The 17,130-nt window shown below is 44.2% G+C and overlaps 2 protein-coding genes across 8 annotated transcripts in view; both read right to left on the minus strand.

Annotated features, from left to right (window-relative positions):
- Stx3 (syntaxin 3) overlaps positions 1-6,396 on the minus strand; it is a 51,418-nt gene extending 45,022 nt beyond the window's left edge. For 2 of the 7 annotated variants that reach the window (XM_031389786.1, XM_031389784.1), the window contains exon 1: positions 6,091-6,391. In XM_031389786.1, the coding sequence (XP_031245646.1) occupies positions 6,091-6,120 (30 nt within the window). In that variant the 5' untranslated portion in view covers positions 6,121-6,391. Of the gene's footprint in view, positions 1-6,090 lie in introns of all 7 variants that reach the window. The other 5 variants (XM_031389782.1, XM_031389781.1, XM_031389787.1 and 2 more) reach the window with 5 other exon arrangements.
- A 10,418-nt stretch (positions 6,397-16,814) lies between these two features.
- Positions 16,815-17,130, minus strand: part of LOC116101046 (olfactory receptor 10V1-like) — a 44,352-nt gene continuing 44,036 nt past the window's right edge. The window contains exon 2 of the mRNA XM_031384742.1: positions 16,815-17,130. Within this exon, the coding sequence (XP_031240602.1) occupies positions 16,826-17,130 (305 nt within the window). The 3' untranslated portion in view covers positions 16,815-16,825.

The following is a 17,130-nucleotide window of genomic DNA, read 5'->3' on the forward strand; positions in this document are numbered from 1 at the left end:
TGACACCAGAGCCCAGCCTCAGGGAATGAGGATTTTACCAGGGAGAAAATGAAGTAGCTGGGTTTTCACTTATGTATCCACATGTCTGTCTGTCACTGTCTTTCTGATCAAAGACAGCCTCTGTGACATCCTAAATTGGAATTTTAATAAAGGGAAGAGCCTTGGAATTCATCCACCTTGGGGATGAACCAGTGACTTTTGGCTTCATTAACAAAGTTATGGAGTCCCTGAGTAAATGTTCTACTCCAAGCAGGTAAAGCCTCACCAACCACAGGGAATGGAACAAGAAATGCCAACCATGATATGAATAAGGATGTATAAGAGCCAAGCTGAAGCAAACCAGCAGGCAGAGAAAGTATAATATGTGACTACCATGCAGAATACTGGGTACTGGGGCCCCAGAGGACTTATTGCTCATGGGGAGGGGATACAAAGTACAGTGCGGGGTGGAAGGACACAGTATGGGAAGATGACTCAAAAGGCAAAACAAGCATGTTCATTCTTGACACCATCACTTCCAGGCTAAGTATGTATATCAGTCAAATCCAAGCCTCACATGCCTTGCCTGTAAAAGGGAAATGACATACACCACCACCTCATCTTGTAGAACAGAGATGACTGGAGAGAAGGTGTGCCAGGCATCAAACCAAAGTCCTGGACGAAAGTAATCTACTCAATAAGTGATACTTGCTATAGTTCACATGACAAGTATTTGAGTCACCAGTCTTACTTAAACAGACGATACAGAAGACAAAGTGTAATTCATTAAGAAGCTAGTGAAGCTAGGTGCAGTGGCACATGATGTTAATCCTAGCACTTGGAAGGCAAAGGCAGGCAGAGTTCAAGGCCAGGCTGTTCTATATAGTGAGTTCCAGGACAGCCACAACTATACTGTGAGACCCTGTCTTGAAAAAAATGAAAATGAAGTTATCGGAAGGTAGTTTAAAACCCACTCTGTAGTAATAGTTTTTTTTTAAAAAAAGCAGTAACTTATTTAGTTGCAAAATAACACAGCAGCAGGACTGGGTGGAAAGCATCCTAGGATGCAGTTAGGGAGTGACTGCTGCTGAAGAATGAGCCTGGGGAGTGGGGCAGGGGCAACAATGGTCGGAAGGAAACACTGGGAGGAGAGAAGACAGCATGGAGCGGCTCCTGCCAGTGTCCTAACCTCCCCCAAGCTCACAGGAATAAAAATAAAATTAATCCCCTTCTCTGGTCCAAGCATTTCTCTCTGGCCTCCAGCTGATGGGTCTATAATCCCCACTCAATCCCTATCACTCTCATCTCTGCTTCTGTCTATACACAGCAAAACATCCCTCCCAGGAAATGAATCCTCCCAGGCACAGAGAGGAGACGAGGAAGGATCCAGACTGGTTAGAAAACATATTACTAAATATCTAATAAAAAATAAATAAAAAAGAATATCACAATTTACAAGATGCCAGTAAAAAAAAAAAAAAAAAAAAAAAAAAACTATTACTAAAATGAGACAAAATCTCAACAAAGGACAAGTTGGTATACTGAGATTCCTTATGATCCAAGGCACCTGGGCAAGCACTGAAGGTTAAAAGCAGAAGTGCAGCCCCTTATTTCTGACAGGATTACCACAGAACACTACCCTAAGGAACTTTGTTCCTCAGAGACCCTGAACTTCCTGTGGGGAAGGACATGTACAGGCCGTTAGGTAGCAGCAAGGCCAAGACAGGCAGAGTAAAAGGCCAAGCCTAGGCTGCGGAGTGACTAATTCATTACTGTTCCCTGGTAACAGGGTGCTGGTCTTAGCCGGTCCAATGGTCCAGTGGTCCTGGTCTTAGAAGGTCCAATACATGCAAGTCATTTCAGTTTTGCTTGTTAAGTCTATAGGGGGGGTCCAAAGTCTTGACCTTGATACTAAAGATCACTGGCTGCTCTGTTTTCATTATGAGGTTCTAATCTCATTTCTCTTTCCATGAAATACATTTGTTTTTCCCTATTTGACCCATTATCCTTTAAAATAAGGACTTTGTATAATAATTCTGTCAAACCTCATATGCAGCAAGATACATACAGTTCTAAAAGTTCTGAATTATGATGGCTAGGATGTAGCATGAACACACACATACACACACGCATTCCTTTTGATGTTACAATGCACGTTTTTATGTTCTTAATGCTTTGTTCACCAAATGCACTCACCGACGAGAGAATAAGTGGGAAAACCTAGGATCCATGTGTTCTTCCAGATAAATTCTATTTGCATTTGAAGAGACTATATCAGATTTGAAGAGGGATCTCCACTCAAAAACTACTGCTGGGAAGGGCACCCCAGACTTAACTCCTATCTCCTAGATGCCAGTCCAAAGGATCTTCCTGTGGTTGCTTCTATCCCAAGAATTACACTGTCTAGCCCTTTGTTCTTTCTACCTAACTGTGAACCTCCTAAGCTCCAGAGACAAAAGTTGCTCACTAGTACATCCCAGCATCTCAGCAGGGCCTGGCACACAATAGGCAGTTAGTAAATGTTTACTGAGTAAAAACAGGACCACACAAAAGGCTCCTGGGTCAGGAATTGTCCAGCAGATTCAAAGTTCAGTTACTGAGAGGTGTGTGAGAAGAGCAGGAGGGCGGGGTGCAGTCACTGCACATTCCCGGCAAACTCCTAGATAAACAAGAAAATGCTGATGGCAGCCCCTCAGGAGGCTAAGTCAGATGAGCTAAGCCAGGTCTTGTGACCACAGCCTTAGAACCAGATGTGGTTTAGGGTGGACACTGCTCCCAGGGAGTTAAGTGTGGACAGATCACCTGTACTGCAGTAGATGACCACCACAGATTATGTCACTTCACCTGCACAGAGACCCTGAGGGAAAGACTGATGATCAGCTTGACAGGTGTGACTCTGAGGCCCCAATCCTTGGGGCCTCCAGAACAGTAAGACAAATAATAATAATTAGCATCTCACAAAAACATACACTCCCGGGGTTCATGGAGGCCTTCAATCTCCTATACTTCATCTTCCCTCCCTCAAGAGATGCTCAGATTCCTAAGCGATCAACACCCCAGCCTGCCTCTCATGCTGGGAGAATCTATTTACCTGGCCTGCCCAATCTTTGAGCAGCTAATTACATTTGTAAAAAAAAAAATTACTTTCTTAAAGATTTCTGATTTCTACCCCATGCCTTCCCCTCCGCCTCCTATCTACTCACAGTGAAACTAAGCTCAAGCACATGACACAGCCCCAGCTATCTAAAGACAGCCATCACCCTCTCTCCCCTGGGTTTAGAAAGACATTGCATAGGCTTCTCAATGGGAAATGTATTGCATGCGGGTTGGCAAACCTTTTTTGTAGATAACAGGAATGAGAGACAGATCATACCCTATCTTGTTACCAAAGAAAAGGCGTAGAGGAAGGGGGTGATACAACACAGTACGGTTGGTAATGCTCAGAAACCTCAACGTTCTTCCCAGAAACCATTAATAATGGCAGAAGCATCGTCTAAGATCAACCGAGTTTTCTCTTTTACAAAGGAAGCATCAAGGAGCTTGGAGGCGAGTGTAACTACAACTGATGCTTTGCTAAACGGTCATGCTGTCAAACTGCCCTGGAAGTATTTATGGTCATACTTAACCTCAACCTTAATCGGAAGACCTTCTATGTACAATGGGCAGCAGCCAATGCAGAGACTCCTAACTGCTCAGTGTTGAAAATGAGTGGCAGTTCCGTGTTCAGCCCCAGACGGGGTATTTATGCTATCACCATCCAGACTCCTGAACTATGGTGAAGAGAAGGCAGAAAGAACTGAAGAGCCGGAGGATGGGGAAGAGTGCTATGAAATGTTGCCTTCCAGACACGGCATGGCTATAGCACACAGAAGCTGTGACTGCTGGCACATAGTCACTTGACATTCCATCACAGACTGGGGAGGGCACGTGAGGCTCCACCCCTAGGTGAATCGCTATTGGCAGTTGATAGCTTCTAGGAAAGGGGGAATCACTTTTCTTCCTTGTGGAGTGTGTCCCTTTGGCAGGCTACCCATGGTCTGGTAGACAGCCCCACACTGATTTGCATGCAGGCAGTCCTTACTAGACTCAGTTGGTTATATAAATTTTTTAAAGAGGAAAAGAGAAGACATGAAGGTATGAGACTGTTAAATGTATTGGAGGTTATCTGAGGAGAGCGGAGGGAGGATTCGGGTGGGATGTGATTAAGATACATTGTATCCATGTATGAAACTGTCAATGAGTAAGTAAAAACAATCAAGAAGAAGCAGTGGCAGAGGAAGCAGCAGCACAGAGGTGAGGCTGCAAATGGATCCCAGCTATGAAGTGTCAAGGCCTCAATTACAGAAGCCTTTGAACCTCAACCCCATCCTCTTTGTATTGCACTGCTCTGAAACAGGACAGCGATCTCCCTGTGGCTTTAGAACCCTACCATGATATAGCACCAGCTAGCATCTCTCTTGCATTTTACAGAGGCTAACTTGCTCCAGTTCCCTGGAAAATGCCTTCTTCTTGGAACTCAAGGCTCACTTAAGATTACTTTGTTGACAACCAGGGAGTAAGTATCTTAGTCTTGAAATAGACTTCCCGACTAAGGAAAGGGAGCTGCCTCTGACTGCTGTTGAGCTTTGAACTCTTTTTGGCAAGGGGCATCCCTGCCATCCAGAGTTGAGCTCCACCAGGTTTCCCCAACTACAAAAGAGCACCAAGTAGAGTTAGCCCTTCAGCTAACCAGGATGCCCTGAGGCACTAATGTGAAAAAGCAAATTTGGGGCTCCCACAATAAGCAACTGTCTCTTCCTTCTTGTGTTTCTCCATCTCCCAAACCTACTCTACAACCCAGGACCCAGAGCATGCAAACCGGGTGAGGAAGATCTCATCCCTGCAAGGGAGGAGAAAGTAAAACAATTACAACACCAACGCACTGTCACCAACATTTCTATTTCAAAACAGAAAAACAAAAATCATTAAGTTACTAGGATAAGTCCTAGGTGCCATATGAAGGGCTCTTCTGCAGCTCATTTGCTTTTTAGCTTGCACAACTACTCATTTTACCGATAACAAAACTTAAGCTTGGAGTTTAAAGGGTAACCAGTAAGCAGCAGGGCCTGGACAAAGCCCCAGTGCTAATGCAGACTAATACTTCCCTACCGTAAGGAGCTCATTAATCGCCTGGGAAGACTCCCGGGCGAGACCTTCACCAGGTCTAGTCTGAGTCTGAGCCAATGCACTTCTAGGCTAGCTAGGAGGCGGGCTCCAACTGCGAGTATCCAGGGCTGCACTTTACATCCCATTAAATGGCAGCCTGTATCACCCGGTGGGTTAAGCTTTCACACTAGCCCTGTCCCATAGAATGTAGTCAATAATTTATTATATGAATCTGTATCTCAAAAAATTGATGCTTCAGCACTTCCCTATCCCATTGTGTTATTCAATCTTCGTAACAGACCTATACGGAAGAAAGATTCTCCCTTGACCGACAAGGAAATAGGCTCAAAAGAGTAAGTGGCCTAAGCTGTTCAGCTTGTGTGCCGCAGACGACCACAACTGTCTCAGGGGGTACAAGTCAAAATAATTAAAGAACACTGAATGGGAGGAGGGGAGCCATCCCAGCACCTAACAGGCTCACCGCTCCGGAAGTCACCCGGAACTCTCAGCTACTCTGGGGATGGAGTAGACCTGCCCGGTGCTCTGGGAGGGAAATAGAAAGAGGAGAGGAGGCCGGTTTGGGGCACAGTGCCAGACGGCAGAAGACAGCTGGTGAGGTGAGCCCCCTGAGTTCTCCATTAGCCCCGCTGATTTCAAGTACCCGAGTGGGTCCAGCTCTGGAGGAACCCTGTCCAGCTTCAGGGGAGCAGCGGTAAGAGGGTTACGGGCGTCCAGGGAAATCGCAGCTAGGTGATGAATCACCGAGCACATGACCCTGCAGGGGAGGGGAGGGTGCAAAGCTCCGCGGGATGAGGCGGGGGCTTGGGGGAGTGAGGCCTAGCGCGCAGGGCACCCCTGCGACCTGGGTTAGGGGAACTAGGAGAAGCCCCTCGCCCACGCCACTTCTCCTGAAGGCGGATCCCCGCAGCCCCGGGCCCGCCTGATCCCCAAACGCCGCGGACTCACGGCCTTCAGCTGCTCCAGCCGGTCCTTCATCCTGGCCCAGGTGAGGGAGGCGGGCGCCTGGTCTCAGGTGAGCGCGTCCCAAGTGAGCGGCCTGGAGCGGCGGCGGGTGCCGGCCGGGGCGAGAGAGCTGCTAGCGCGGGCGGAGGCGGGCGGCGGCCGCTCTCGAGGAGGAGCGTCCGAGGCCACCGAGGTCCGCCGCGCCGCCCCCTCCGGCCCCCGCCGGCGCCGCGCTCCAAATCCGGCTACGAGACCGCGCCGGCTCAGGGCTCGCCCGCCCCTGGGTCCGCCCCGTACCTGGGCCGCGCCCCGCGCTCCTGCTTAAAGGGCCAGCGCGCGCTCCAACGCCGGAAGCATTCGGGGTAATCCCCCCCACCCCATCCCCCGAAAGGCAGAGAAAAAGAGAGGGGATCTGTCTGGCTTCGATTCCGTATTTTCCGCACTGTTCTTATTTGTCCAGCCCTCTGCGGACTCGTCAGGTGGAAGACAAGCTGGTTCCTGCTCCCTTTGATGGGGGAAAACGTTCTGATGATGGTCAAGAGATATTCCGCCTTAAAGAAGGGGACCTGCGAGGTATAAAACCTGTGCGGTCCGGGCTCAGAGATTTGTTCCGGTGAGGCATAACTGCAAATGAGATGCTCTGGACCAGGCTGCGGCGAGGAATTTGGGGATTATGATGCTAGTGGCTTTGGGGCCTCTCGAAGACGTGTAGGCAGTCCAGTCACCTTTTTCTACCAATTTGAATAACTTGAGGATATCTAGAGGAGTCCGTTTCCATGGCTATATAAATCAGAGACCGCTTAGCAATTTGCTGCGAAGCCTGTACGAGAAAAGAAGCAACTGACTTGTAACTACCGAGCAGGGCTGTAGGACAAAGACGTTTGATTTGGAAATTTTACGCCCACCTCTCTCCCCCTTGCTTTCAAGAGCCCCGGGATTTGAAGAATTTTTAGAAAAGTGTGGTTCCTCCCACTGCCCTACCTCTTCAACCCTGCTCCTATTCCTCTCCCTTCCCCTCCCTATTTGATTTTGGGTAACAAATGGCGTATCGACCGGAGTAGTTGGCGCTAGTGAAGACTTGCTCTCAAGTTCGAGAACGACCCTCCGCTTTGCGTTCAATTTTAAAGACCATAGATACTTTCTTAATCATAACCGAACTTTACCCTGTGCGATGTGCACGCTCCTATTGACTTCCTCCGCTGCCATAAAGATAGTCAAGTAAGGCAGGGCTTGAGCTGTTAAAGGCAGCCCTGCGGTTCTCTCTGACCTCCTGCTCAAGTCCTGACGCTGGCCTAGCCAGGACTAGCGAAAGTTTCCACGACCCCTGGTGGTCATAAACCCTAAGACTAGGGCTTGAACCTCCCGCCTAGCAAACACTTGAAAAACATTGCATCTCTGAGTTCATTCTCTAGCATCAACCCTTTTGTTTTCTCCTTACTTTCAGACAGAATCTCGCTAAATTGCCCAGGCAAGCTTTGAACTTGCCATCCTCCTGTTTCAACCTCTCCAGTAAGAGGGGTTACAGTGAAGAAGAACTCTTGAAGTGTAGACATCTGAAATCTGGACAGAAGTGAGGAAGGAGGATGGATTCATTTCAAAGCAAGAACAAAGGATTCCAGTTAAGACGTGATTGATTTTAGGCTGCAAAAAATGGCCCTTCGGTAAGGAGCACCGACTGGAGGACCTGAGTTCAATTCCCAGCATCCACATGGTGACACACAGTTCCAGGGGATGCAACGCCCTCTTCTGGGCTCTGCAGAGGTTGCACACATGTGGTGTACAGACATATGTAGGCAAAAACAATTATACAAGTAAAAAAAAAAAAATAAGTCCCAGAAAATTATTTTAAAGGATATAATTGATTTCAACAGGGGAAAATTGTGACTCATGCAAATATAAAATGAATATATTTTAATTTTTTAGCTTATTAATGAGGCAACTAGTAAGAGGTAAAACTCATTCAGATCCACAGACAAACAGCAGAAAGGCTGGCATGGTTACTTGATGCAAAACTAGCTCTGGGGAGGTGGGAGAAGAAACTGTGCTTTTCCTGTAGACAAAGTTCTTCGCATCTCCATGAATAGAAGCACTTTGGTTACTACTGATTGTCTCAATTTACACAGCTGGACAATAGCTGTAAGACAATGAAAGTCACTGACTATTATATAACCAGAAAGGTGCATTTGATAAGGCAATACATAGCATGGAACACCTTTTTGTTAGTGGTCACTGGTCATTTTAACTTGCTCAGTTTTTCTGTATACTCCCAAGGTAGTATCTTCTATGACTGAACGGTACCAACACTGTTATAAAGCCATTATACAGAACAAGTTTTCTTCCCTATAACTTCCACCATTATTCTTGCCTTTATCCAGACACTTAAAAAAAATAAATCAGAGCTTAAGAGATAGCTCAATAAAGTGGTTTCCTCACAAATATGAGGACCTGAGTTCAATTCCCAGAACACACTTAAAAATAATAATAATAATAATAATAATAATAATAATAATAATAATAATCAAACACAGTGATACATGCCATAATCCCAGAACTGAAAATAAATAGATCCCTGGAGTTCACTAACCAGCCAGATTTACCTAGTTGTGAGCCCCAGGCCAGTGAAAGACATTGTCTCAAAAAACAATGAATAGGGGGGGGGGGAAATGACACAGTAATAAAAGTCTCTAAATCAGAAAATGCCCAGGGCCAAATGGTTTGGGTACAGAATCCTACCAAGCTTTGAGATAAAAGTTAAGGCACTCCTCCTCAAATTATTCCACAAAATAGAAAAAGAAGCATTGCCCAGTTCGTTTTTTGAGGCCACCGTTGCCAATAAAGACATACAAAGAAAGAGAATTACAGACCAGTTTCTCTTATGAACATAGATGCAGAGATTCTCAATAAAGTACTTGCAAACTGAATCCAAGAACACACCAAAAAAATCATTCACCATAATTAAGTAGGCTTCATTCCAGAAATATGGGGATAGTTCAATATACAAAAATCAATAAATGTATTCTACCATATAAGTAAACTAAAATTTAACACCCCTTCATGGTACAAGTTCTAGAGAGATCAAGTATACAAGGAACACATCTAAACATAATAAAGATGGTTTGCGGCAAAACCATAGCCAACACCAACATAAATGGAGACAAACTCAAAGCAATCTTATAGCATGACTGCCTTGGACCCGCCAGCAAAACAAATAATGACACAGAAGCTTTTTAATATTTTAAAGCTTAGGCCTTCCAGCTAGGCCATCTCTAACCCTACGAATCCTAGCACTCTATGTAGCCAGCTCTCTCTCTCTCTGCTCCACGCTGGTCCCTCCCTCCGTTCATCCCCCTCCATTCACCTCCAGGTCCCCTGGCTAAATCCCCAAGTCTCATTTCTTTTCCCAGTGTCCCTCTCTCTGCCCAGAAGATCCGCCCTCCATTTCCTGCCCAGCTACTGACTGTCAGCTCTTTATTACAGCCAATCAGATACGATTCTAGATTGCCTTAGGTGGGTAAAGAAGAACGAGTATTTACAAACTGTGAGGGTGGTGCTGTCAGCTAGTACAGAATTAACAATTGAGTACACGGAGACATACCTTCCCACAGTGTACCCTAACAGCCATCCCACTAAAATCAGAAACAAGACAAGATTGTGGACTGTCTTCATTCCTATTCAACAAAGCGTTTTAAAGCCTGGCTAGAGCAGTAACTGAAGGAGATCGAGGAAATACAAATTGGAAAGGAAGAAGTCAAATCTTTATTTGCAGACAATATGATAGTATACAGACAGACTAAGTGTCACTTCCCTGGTTGCTTTCTCAGGTTTGCAATTCATGTCTTTGAATGAAAAGAAAAAAGAAAAGACGCAAAAAGGAAAGGGCATTACTGCTCCTAGGTTTGCTGGAGAAGGAAGTGTATTCTAGAGATGTAAGAGAGAAGAGCCAGAGGCAGGCACATCTGGGAATCCAGAGTGCTCATGACCCTGAACCATGTGAGGAGGTAGAGAGGGCAAGGGAGGCCAAAAATCCAAAAGGAGCCCAAGGGAGGGTAGGTCACCAAAATGTCCGGATTATATAGGAAAGAGCTGCTGAGGGAAGGGCAGCCCAGGCCCTGGGCTGGAAAGTTCAAGGTAGAGGGTAGGCAAGCCACAACCAGTAACAGGTAAGGAGTGAAGGATGCTGGGAGAACCTGAAGGCCAGGTCCACAGCGTTGATATGTTAAATAGGCACCTCAGCCACTTGTCCCTGGTTTGAAACTTAACAGGCTTTGTCGTTTTCCACTTCAGAACACAAAGGCCTGAGGAGGAGATTTTTCAATCTTGCATCCATCCAGGTCCCAGTTTCATAACCATGTGCAAATGAAAATTTAACTTTCTCCAAGGGAGTCTTACTAGGGAACAAGCTATTCTTCTGGATATGCCCAGCAGTAGATGACCAACAGAAAATTAATTCGATGGCATTGTTGGAGATTCTTTGTCTTACAGTGCCATGACAACGCTTTTCTCTTCAATTTTCTTTTCTTCTTTTTAAAACATGCATCTTATTTTTCATTTTATTTTATTTATTTTATTTCCTTCTTTCTTTTTACCCTACTGGCCCTTTGTGTTAGCATTCTGTCTAAGCTCCACCCCACGGTTACCTGGCAACAGCCAGGTATGCTCCTCACCACAATTACCTGACAACAGCCAGGTAGGCCTGACCCACTATAAAAGGGGCTGCTTGCCCCCATCCTCCCTCTCTTGCTTTCTTGCTCTCTTGCTCTTGCTCTTCCCTTCTTGCTCTCTGTCCCCTTCACCCCTTCCCAGTTCCCCTTTCCCCTCTCTCTCCATATGCTCATGGCCAGCCTCTACTCCTCTTCTCCTCTACTTCCTCTCTCTACCTTTCTCTGCATCTACTACCCTGTTAACTCCCTTCCTCATACCCTGAATAAACTCTATTCTACACTATACTGTCATGTGGCTGGTCACTCGGGGAAGGGATATCCCTGCATGGGCCTGCCAAGGCACCTGCTTCCCCAACCCTCACCACACATGCACTAGAACACATCTCCTTTCTCTTTCTCTTTTACAGACACATCACTTTGCACAAGATTATGCCTGGCTTCCAGTTTAGTGTATTGATGGGATCTCTGAGTGCACGCACGAGTGTTTCTATTTCTTGTTTCTCTTGGGCTCTTTTCCTTCTTTTGTTCAATTCTAATGTTGGTTTTTTGTTTTATCTTATTATATTTGATTATTATCTCATAGAAGCCTGTTTATTTTCTAATGAGACAGAAAGGGGGTACATCCAGATGGGAAAGAAGGGAGGAAGGGACTGGGAGGGAAAACTGTATTATGTGAGAAAAATATATATATTCAAAAAAAATAGAAAAAATGAGAAACTGAAAATTCCTGGAAATGTTCAGTCATGTACACAATAAAGTTCTTAGTATTCACTGACAACATTACCTGCAGAAGAGAGTCAGGACTGAGTGAGGGCCAGTGGCTAAAGCACTTACCATGAAAATGGAAGAATTTGGATCCCCAGAACCCATAGCACGGCAGCTGCCTGCGTTCCAGCCTAGGGAGGCTGAGACAAGGATCACTGGAGCAAGTTGGTTACCTAGACTCACTGGAATCCATGAACTCCAGATATAACAAACGACCCTGCCTCAATAAAGTGGAGAACTATTGATGAAGGCACCTGGCATCACCTCCTGGCCTCTACATACAAACCTATTGTGGTGCTCTGAATGAGAATGCCCCCCGTGCTCATATATTTGTATGCTTGGTCCCCTGTTCATGTACAGTTTAGAGGGGATCCGGAGATGGGACCTTGTTGGAGGAGGTGTATTACTAGGAGTGAACACTGAAGATACAAAAGCTTACAGCCAGGCCCAGTGTCTGTGTCTCTGCCTGCTGCCTATGGATCAAAATCTAAAGCCCTCAGTTATTGCACCAGCACCATGCCTGTCTGCTTTCTGCCGTGATGAAAATGGACTAACCCTCTAAAGCTGTAAGCAAGCCCCCAATTAAATGCTTTCTTTTATTTCTTTCTCTTTTCTCTTTTTTTTATTTTTTATTTTTTGTTTTTTGAGACAGTTTCTTTGTCTAACCCTGGCTGTCCTGGAACTCACTCTGTAGACCAGTCTGGCCTTGAACTCAGAAATCTGCCTGCCTCTGCCTCCCAAGTGCTGGGATTAAAGGCGTGCACCACCACTGCCAGGCAATGCTTTCTTTTATAAAAGTTATGTTGGTCACAGTGTTGCTTCACGGTTATAGAACTAAGACACACGTGTGCTCCTGCACACATGAAAATACTCATTTACACAAGTGTATACATGCACAGAGCACATGTTCATATTCATGCAAAACAAAAAGGAGGTTGCTTTCTTCATTTATAACAAAACTACACATTGGCATTTGCACGCAGTGAGCAACCCTGTGGTAAGCAGGTATCATTTTGATCAGTATCATAATGATCACAACTGTCTGATCAAACAATATTTATTACACCTAAACAGTGTAAAAAATCAAATCTGCTTTTCTTTTTCTTTTATTTCTTTTTGTTTTCTTTTTTTTATTTTTTATTTTTTGTTTTTCGAGACAGTTTCTTTGTCTAGCCCTGGCTGTCCTTGGAACTCAGCTCTGGCTTCTGGAATGACTCAGAGACTAATTATTTATTATAAAATGCCTAGGCTATAAGCTTTGGCTCATTCCCCGACAAGCTCTTAACTTATTTAACCATTTAAACTATTCTATGTCTACCACTTCATTTGTTCTGGCCAGATTCTATGTCTCTTCAGCGTCTTCCTGAGTTCATCTACCTGCTGGTTTATATCCCTGTACTCAGTCTGTCTCATACGTTCTCTTTCTCTCTCTTTGGTACTCTCCTATTTCCCAAAATCCTCTCTCTTCCTGCCAGTGTCCAACCTCCTATTTCCTGCCTCAGTTCATTGGCTGTCGGCTTTTTTATTGACAGGTGATGCTTACAAGAGATTTTCTCTACATTTCCCCCTTTTAGTAAAAGGCTCTTTTACATCAATACATTTTATACAATATTAACAATTATGAAAACCATCTGGTAAGAATTATATTCACAGTGTCTAACCCATTTGTATTTGGCAACTTTTGAGAAAGCACTCTACTATCTGTCCTATCTTGGTGAATTAGAGCTCTTATTTAAATCATTTTCTATCATAACTTGTATAGACCCTATAACATTTTTCTAAGTCCTGACAATTTAAGCTTCAACCCTGTCAGAGAAGGAATAAATCTTACTTGAGTAGGCAGGGATTGCAAAGCAAGCAGCTTAAAAAACTATGAACGGACAGTAGTTTCTGGCTGCCTGGACAGTCACCCAAAAATTGTCTCTATACTGTTGGAGGAGCATCCATATTCAGCCTTCAGGCCCAGTATGTGACAGACTTTTTTGTGAAGCAGGAATTATGAAGGACTTGCCTATCTTGTCATTGTAAAGCTTGGCAGTAGACTTTCCTGCGTCTTGTTTGTCCAGTTTGGACAGTATTGTTTCTGCAATTGATGAAAGGGCATTCCCCTCCAGTGGCAGCTTGCCATATAAGAAGCATATTCCATATGGAGGTTCTTTGATGCTCACCTTCATCTTCATTGAAGTGGAATGAGGGTGCTGCTAGGAACAGACCTACTGCCTTGTCAAAAAAAGATCTTTTAATAATAAAACATCTTTAAATGCCATACCCTGTAGATCACTGGGGTTTTGGAAGACCATCTATATATAGCATATCTGAATTGTTTGTTTTTAGCTATTATTACCTGTTCAATTTTGAAGAGATATTTCTGCAATAAATTAGACTAGTATCTAACATGACTGTGAGTTTGATTGTCTAAGTACTAACTTGTATTTCTTATTTATCCTAAACAGTTTGCAAGAGCAGATTTCAAATGGATTAGAACATTGCATTTTTAAGAATTATATAGGTACAATACCTTAAACAGAGTTGATACATAGTATGTTGTAGCCAAATATAACTAAATATAACCTTAGTTTTGTATCAATATACAAAGATCTATACCAATGTATGACTTATTAATAAATAGTCTTTGGTCTAAGAATAGATTCAATAATCTATCCCTTTTTATATTATTTCTATATTATTCTTATTTCTCCCCTTTTTTTCTTTTTATTTCTTCTCCCCCCTTTCTCCCTAACACTAGATAGGAGAGAAAGAAAGACAGAGGAAAGAAAAAGAGAGAACTTCCTGAGTATAACCTCCTATACTTTGTTTCCTCCCTGATCCAAGACCATTACAATTTGTACCCAACCCCATAAATGACAAGAAATACTCATTATCCATAGAACCACCAAAACCATCCATCCCACATCTTGGGAATGGGGCATCATTTCCTTAAAATTGCTTCCTGCTGATTTGAAGAGTCATTTTTCCCTCTTGTGGGCCCATGAAAATTAAGAAAATGGTCAAGTCTTAAGAAAGCTTGCTGAAACAGTTAGTGTCCAGTTTCTGCATGCTGAGAAAGTTCAGGCTTAAGTAAAGTCCTGACTGGACCAGTCTGTAAGATTGGAACAAATGAGGTGATCTGGGATCATCAGCTTTCTTTGAAAATGTCCTAGAAGCAAGTTCTAATGAAACAGCTATTAAGGCAATAAGAAGTAAGATCAGGCAGGATGCTGGGACAATGTGTCTCAGCTTCTCAGCATCCCCAAGGGTGAATCTTGTCAGGGATGCTTGTCTGGTTGGTTGTTGGTTTGTTTTGTTTTGTTTTGCTTTGTTTTTCTGTGAACATATAAGCTTTTAGAGGCAATATACATTTCTGCATTAATGTATAGAATGGCAGTGTGTACAACTTAGTCAAAGATGATTTTCTACTCTGTTTGAGTAGGTAAGGCATCTGTATTTCTTTATAAGTTAGTTTGGATTGTATAGCCAAACTATAATATAACTTTCTATCTATGCCAATTGAAAGGATGGCATGATAAATCTTGAGGCTCCTGTAACCAACAATATTTATTGGCTATGCTTAGCTGAAGTTCTAGAGTGGATACATTTTTTATGTCTCAGCCAATCTCAAAGCTATTTTCATGTAAGGGGATCAGTGTATATTCTACCTTTTTTTATTCTTCTTGAATTCTTTCTTCCTTTCTGCAGCTAAAATCTTCAGCTCACAGAGAAGAGGTCTGTTTCTGCCTTTCCCCCATAACTTACAATACCTTCCCAATCCCAATTCCTCACCCACACTGGGAAATTGTAGGGTTAAAGGCTTTGGCTCCATAGCAGAGACTGAAGGAACAAACAAGCAATAACTGGCCCATCTTGAGATCCATCCCATGGGCAAGCACCCATCCCTGACACTATTAATGATACTCTGTTATGCTTGCAGACAGGAGTGTAGCATGGCTGCCCTCCACCCACCAACTGATGCTGACATCCAAAGCCAAACACTGGTTGGAGCTTGGGGACTTTTATGGAAGAAGAGGGGAGGGTTGCAACCCCTAAGGGGATAGAAACTCCACAGGATGAGTATCAACTAGCCTGGACCCTTGGGGCTCTCAGAGACTGAACCACCAACCAAAAGACATATGCAGCCTGGACCTAGGTCTTCTCACACATACGTTACAGATATGCAGGTTGGTCTTCATGTGGGTCCTGAACAACTGGAGCGGGGGCTATCCCAAAAGCTGTTGCCTGTATGTGGAATATGTTCTTCTAGCTGGGCTGCCTTGTCTGGCCTCAGTGGGAGAGGAAGTGCCTACCTTCTCAGAAGCTTGAAGTGCCAGGGTGAGGGGATACCCAGAGGGTCCCGCACCTGCTCAGAGGAGAAGGAGAGGGGGAATGGGGAAAGGATTGTGAGTGGAGTAACTGGGAGGGGAGCAGTAAGGTAATAAATAAATAAATAAATAAATAAATAAATAAATAAATAAATGCAAGCTTTAGCTCCTTAGGTCAGACCTGCCTTGGGTCTAACAAGGAGGAGCCTCTTTAGTCGCTCTAGTAAGTTCCTGGTCAAGAACCAACTGCACACCAAACCCTCCATCACACACCTTCATTCATCTACAATGCCTAACCTTGGGCTGCATAATAAAACAAATAAGCCACACTGAATGGATTCTTTGGGCTGTATGTATATGTGTGTGTGTGTGTGTGTGTGTGTGTGTGTGTGTGCATGTGTGTAACAGTAATTAGGGAAGAGTTCATGAATTTGAGAGTGGGTTGAGCAGGAGGATATGGAGGAGTTGGAGAGGACAGAGGGAGAAATGGAAATGATGTAAATACAGTACTCATGTATGAAATGCTCAAAGGAATTCAAACTTTATGCAATGGGAATCATGGGAAAGAAGTCAGAGTACAATGTTCTGGGCCTAATGTTTATCTTGCTGCTAGTTTTGATCTTTTCCATGTTCAGTATTCAGAATTGCCATAAACCTCAGACCAGTATCTGGAAAAAAAAGTCCAAGATGAGACAGATGTTACATATGATGACTGGGAGAGGAGAGCTACGTTCACTGTCAGTTTTAAACTGACAAGTTATATCACTCATGTCTGCTAATCCTCATAGCCCTCAACATTTAGATTCTTTAGGAATTCTTCATCCCCATGTTGAAGAATGACCACTCTGAAGCTGAGAAAACAAACTCCACCACTGAACAGTAATGAGACTGGAAAATCTAACTGCATCAAGCCTTAGCCTGCAAGCCCCAACCCCCATCTCATTAAGTTGGCACAGCATCTCTACTCCCTAGTATCCAGAGGATCATTCAGAATGCTCATTGTTTTTCAAGCAGGAGAAATCTTATCACTACCTTCCTCAAAGCATCCTTGAGTTCTCTGTTCCTCATGCTGTAGATCAAAGGATTCAGCACAGGGGTGATGAAGGTGTAAACCACAGATACTACCCGGCCCCGCTCAGGAGAGTAGCTGGAGCTGGGACACAAGTAGATGAGGCTTCCACATCCATACTGCAGAAGGACAACGGTCAGGTGGGAAGAACAGGTAGAGAAGGTTTTGCGCCTCCCCTCAGCTGAGCGGATCCTCAGGATGGCATCCACAATGAAGACATAGGAGAGAGTGA

The sequence above is a fragment of the Mastomys coucha genome, unplaced genomic scaffold (assembly GCF_008632895.1).
Source record: "Mastomys coucha isolate ucsf_1 unplaced genomic scaffold, UCSF_Mcou_1 pScaffold21, whole genome shotgun sequence".
Lineage (NCBI taxonomy): Eukaryota > Metazoa > Chordata > Mammalia > Rodentia > Muridae > Mastomys > Mastomys coucha.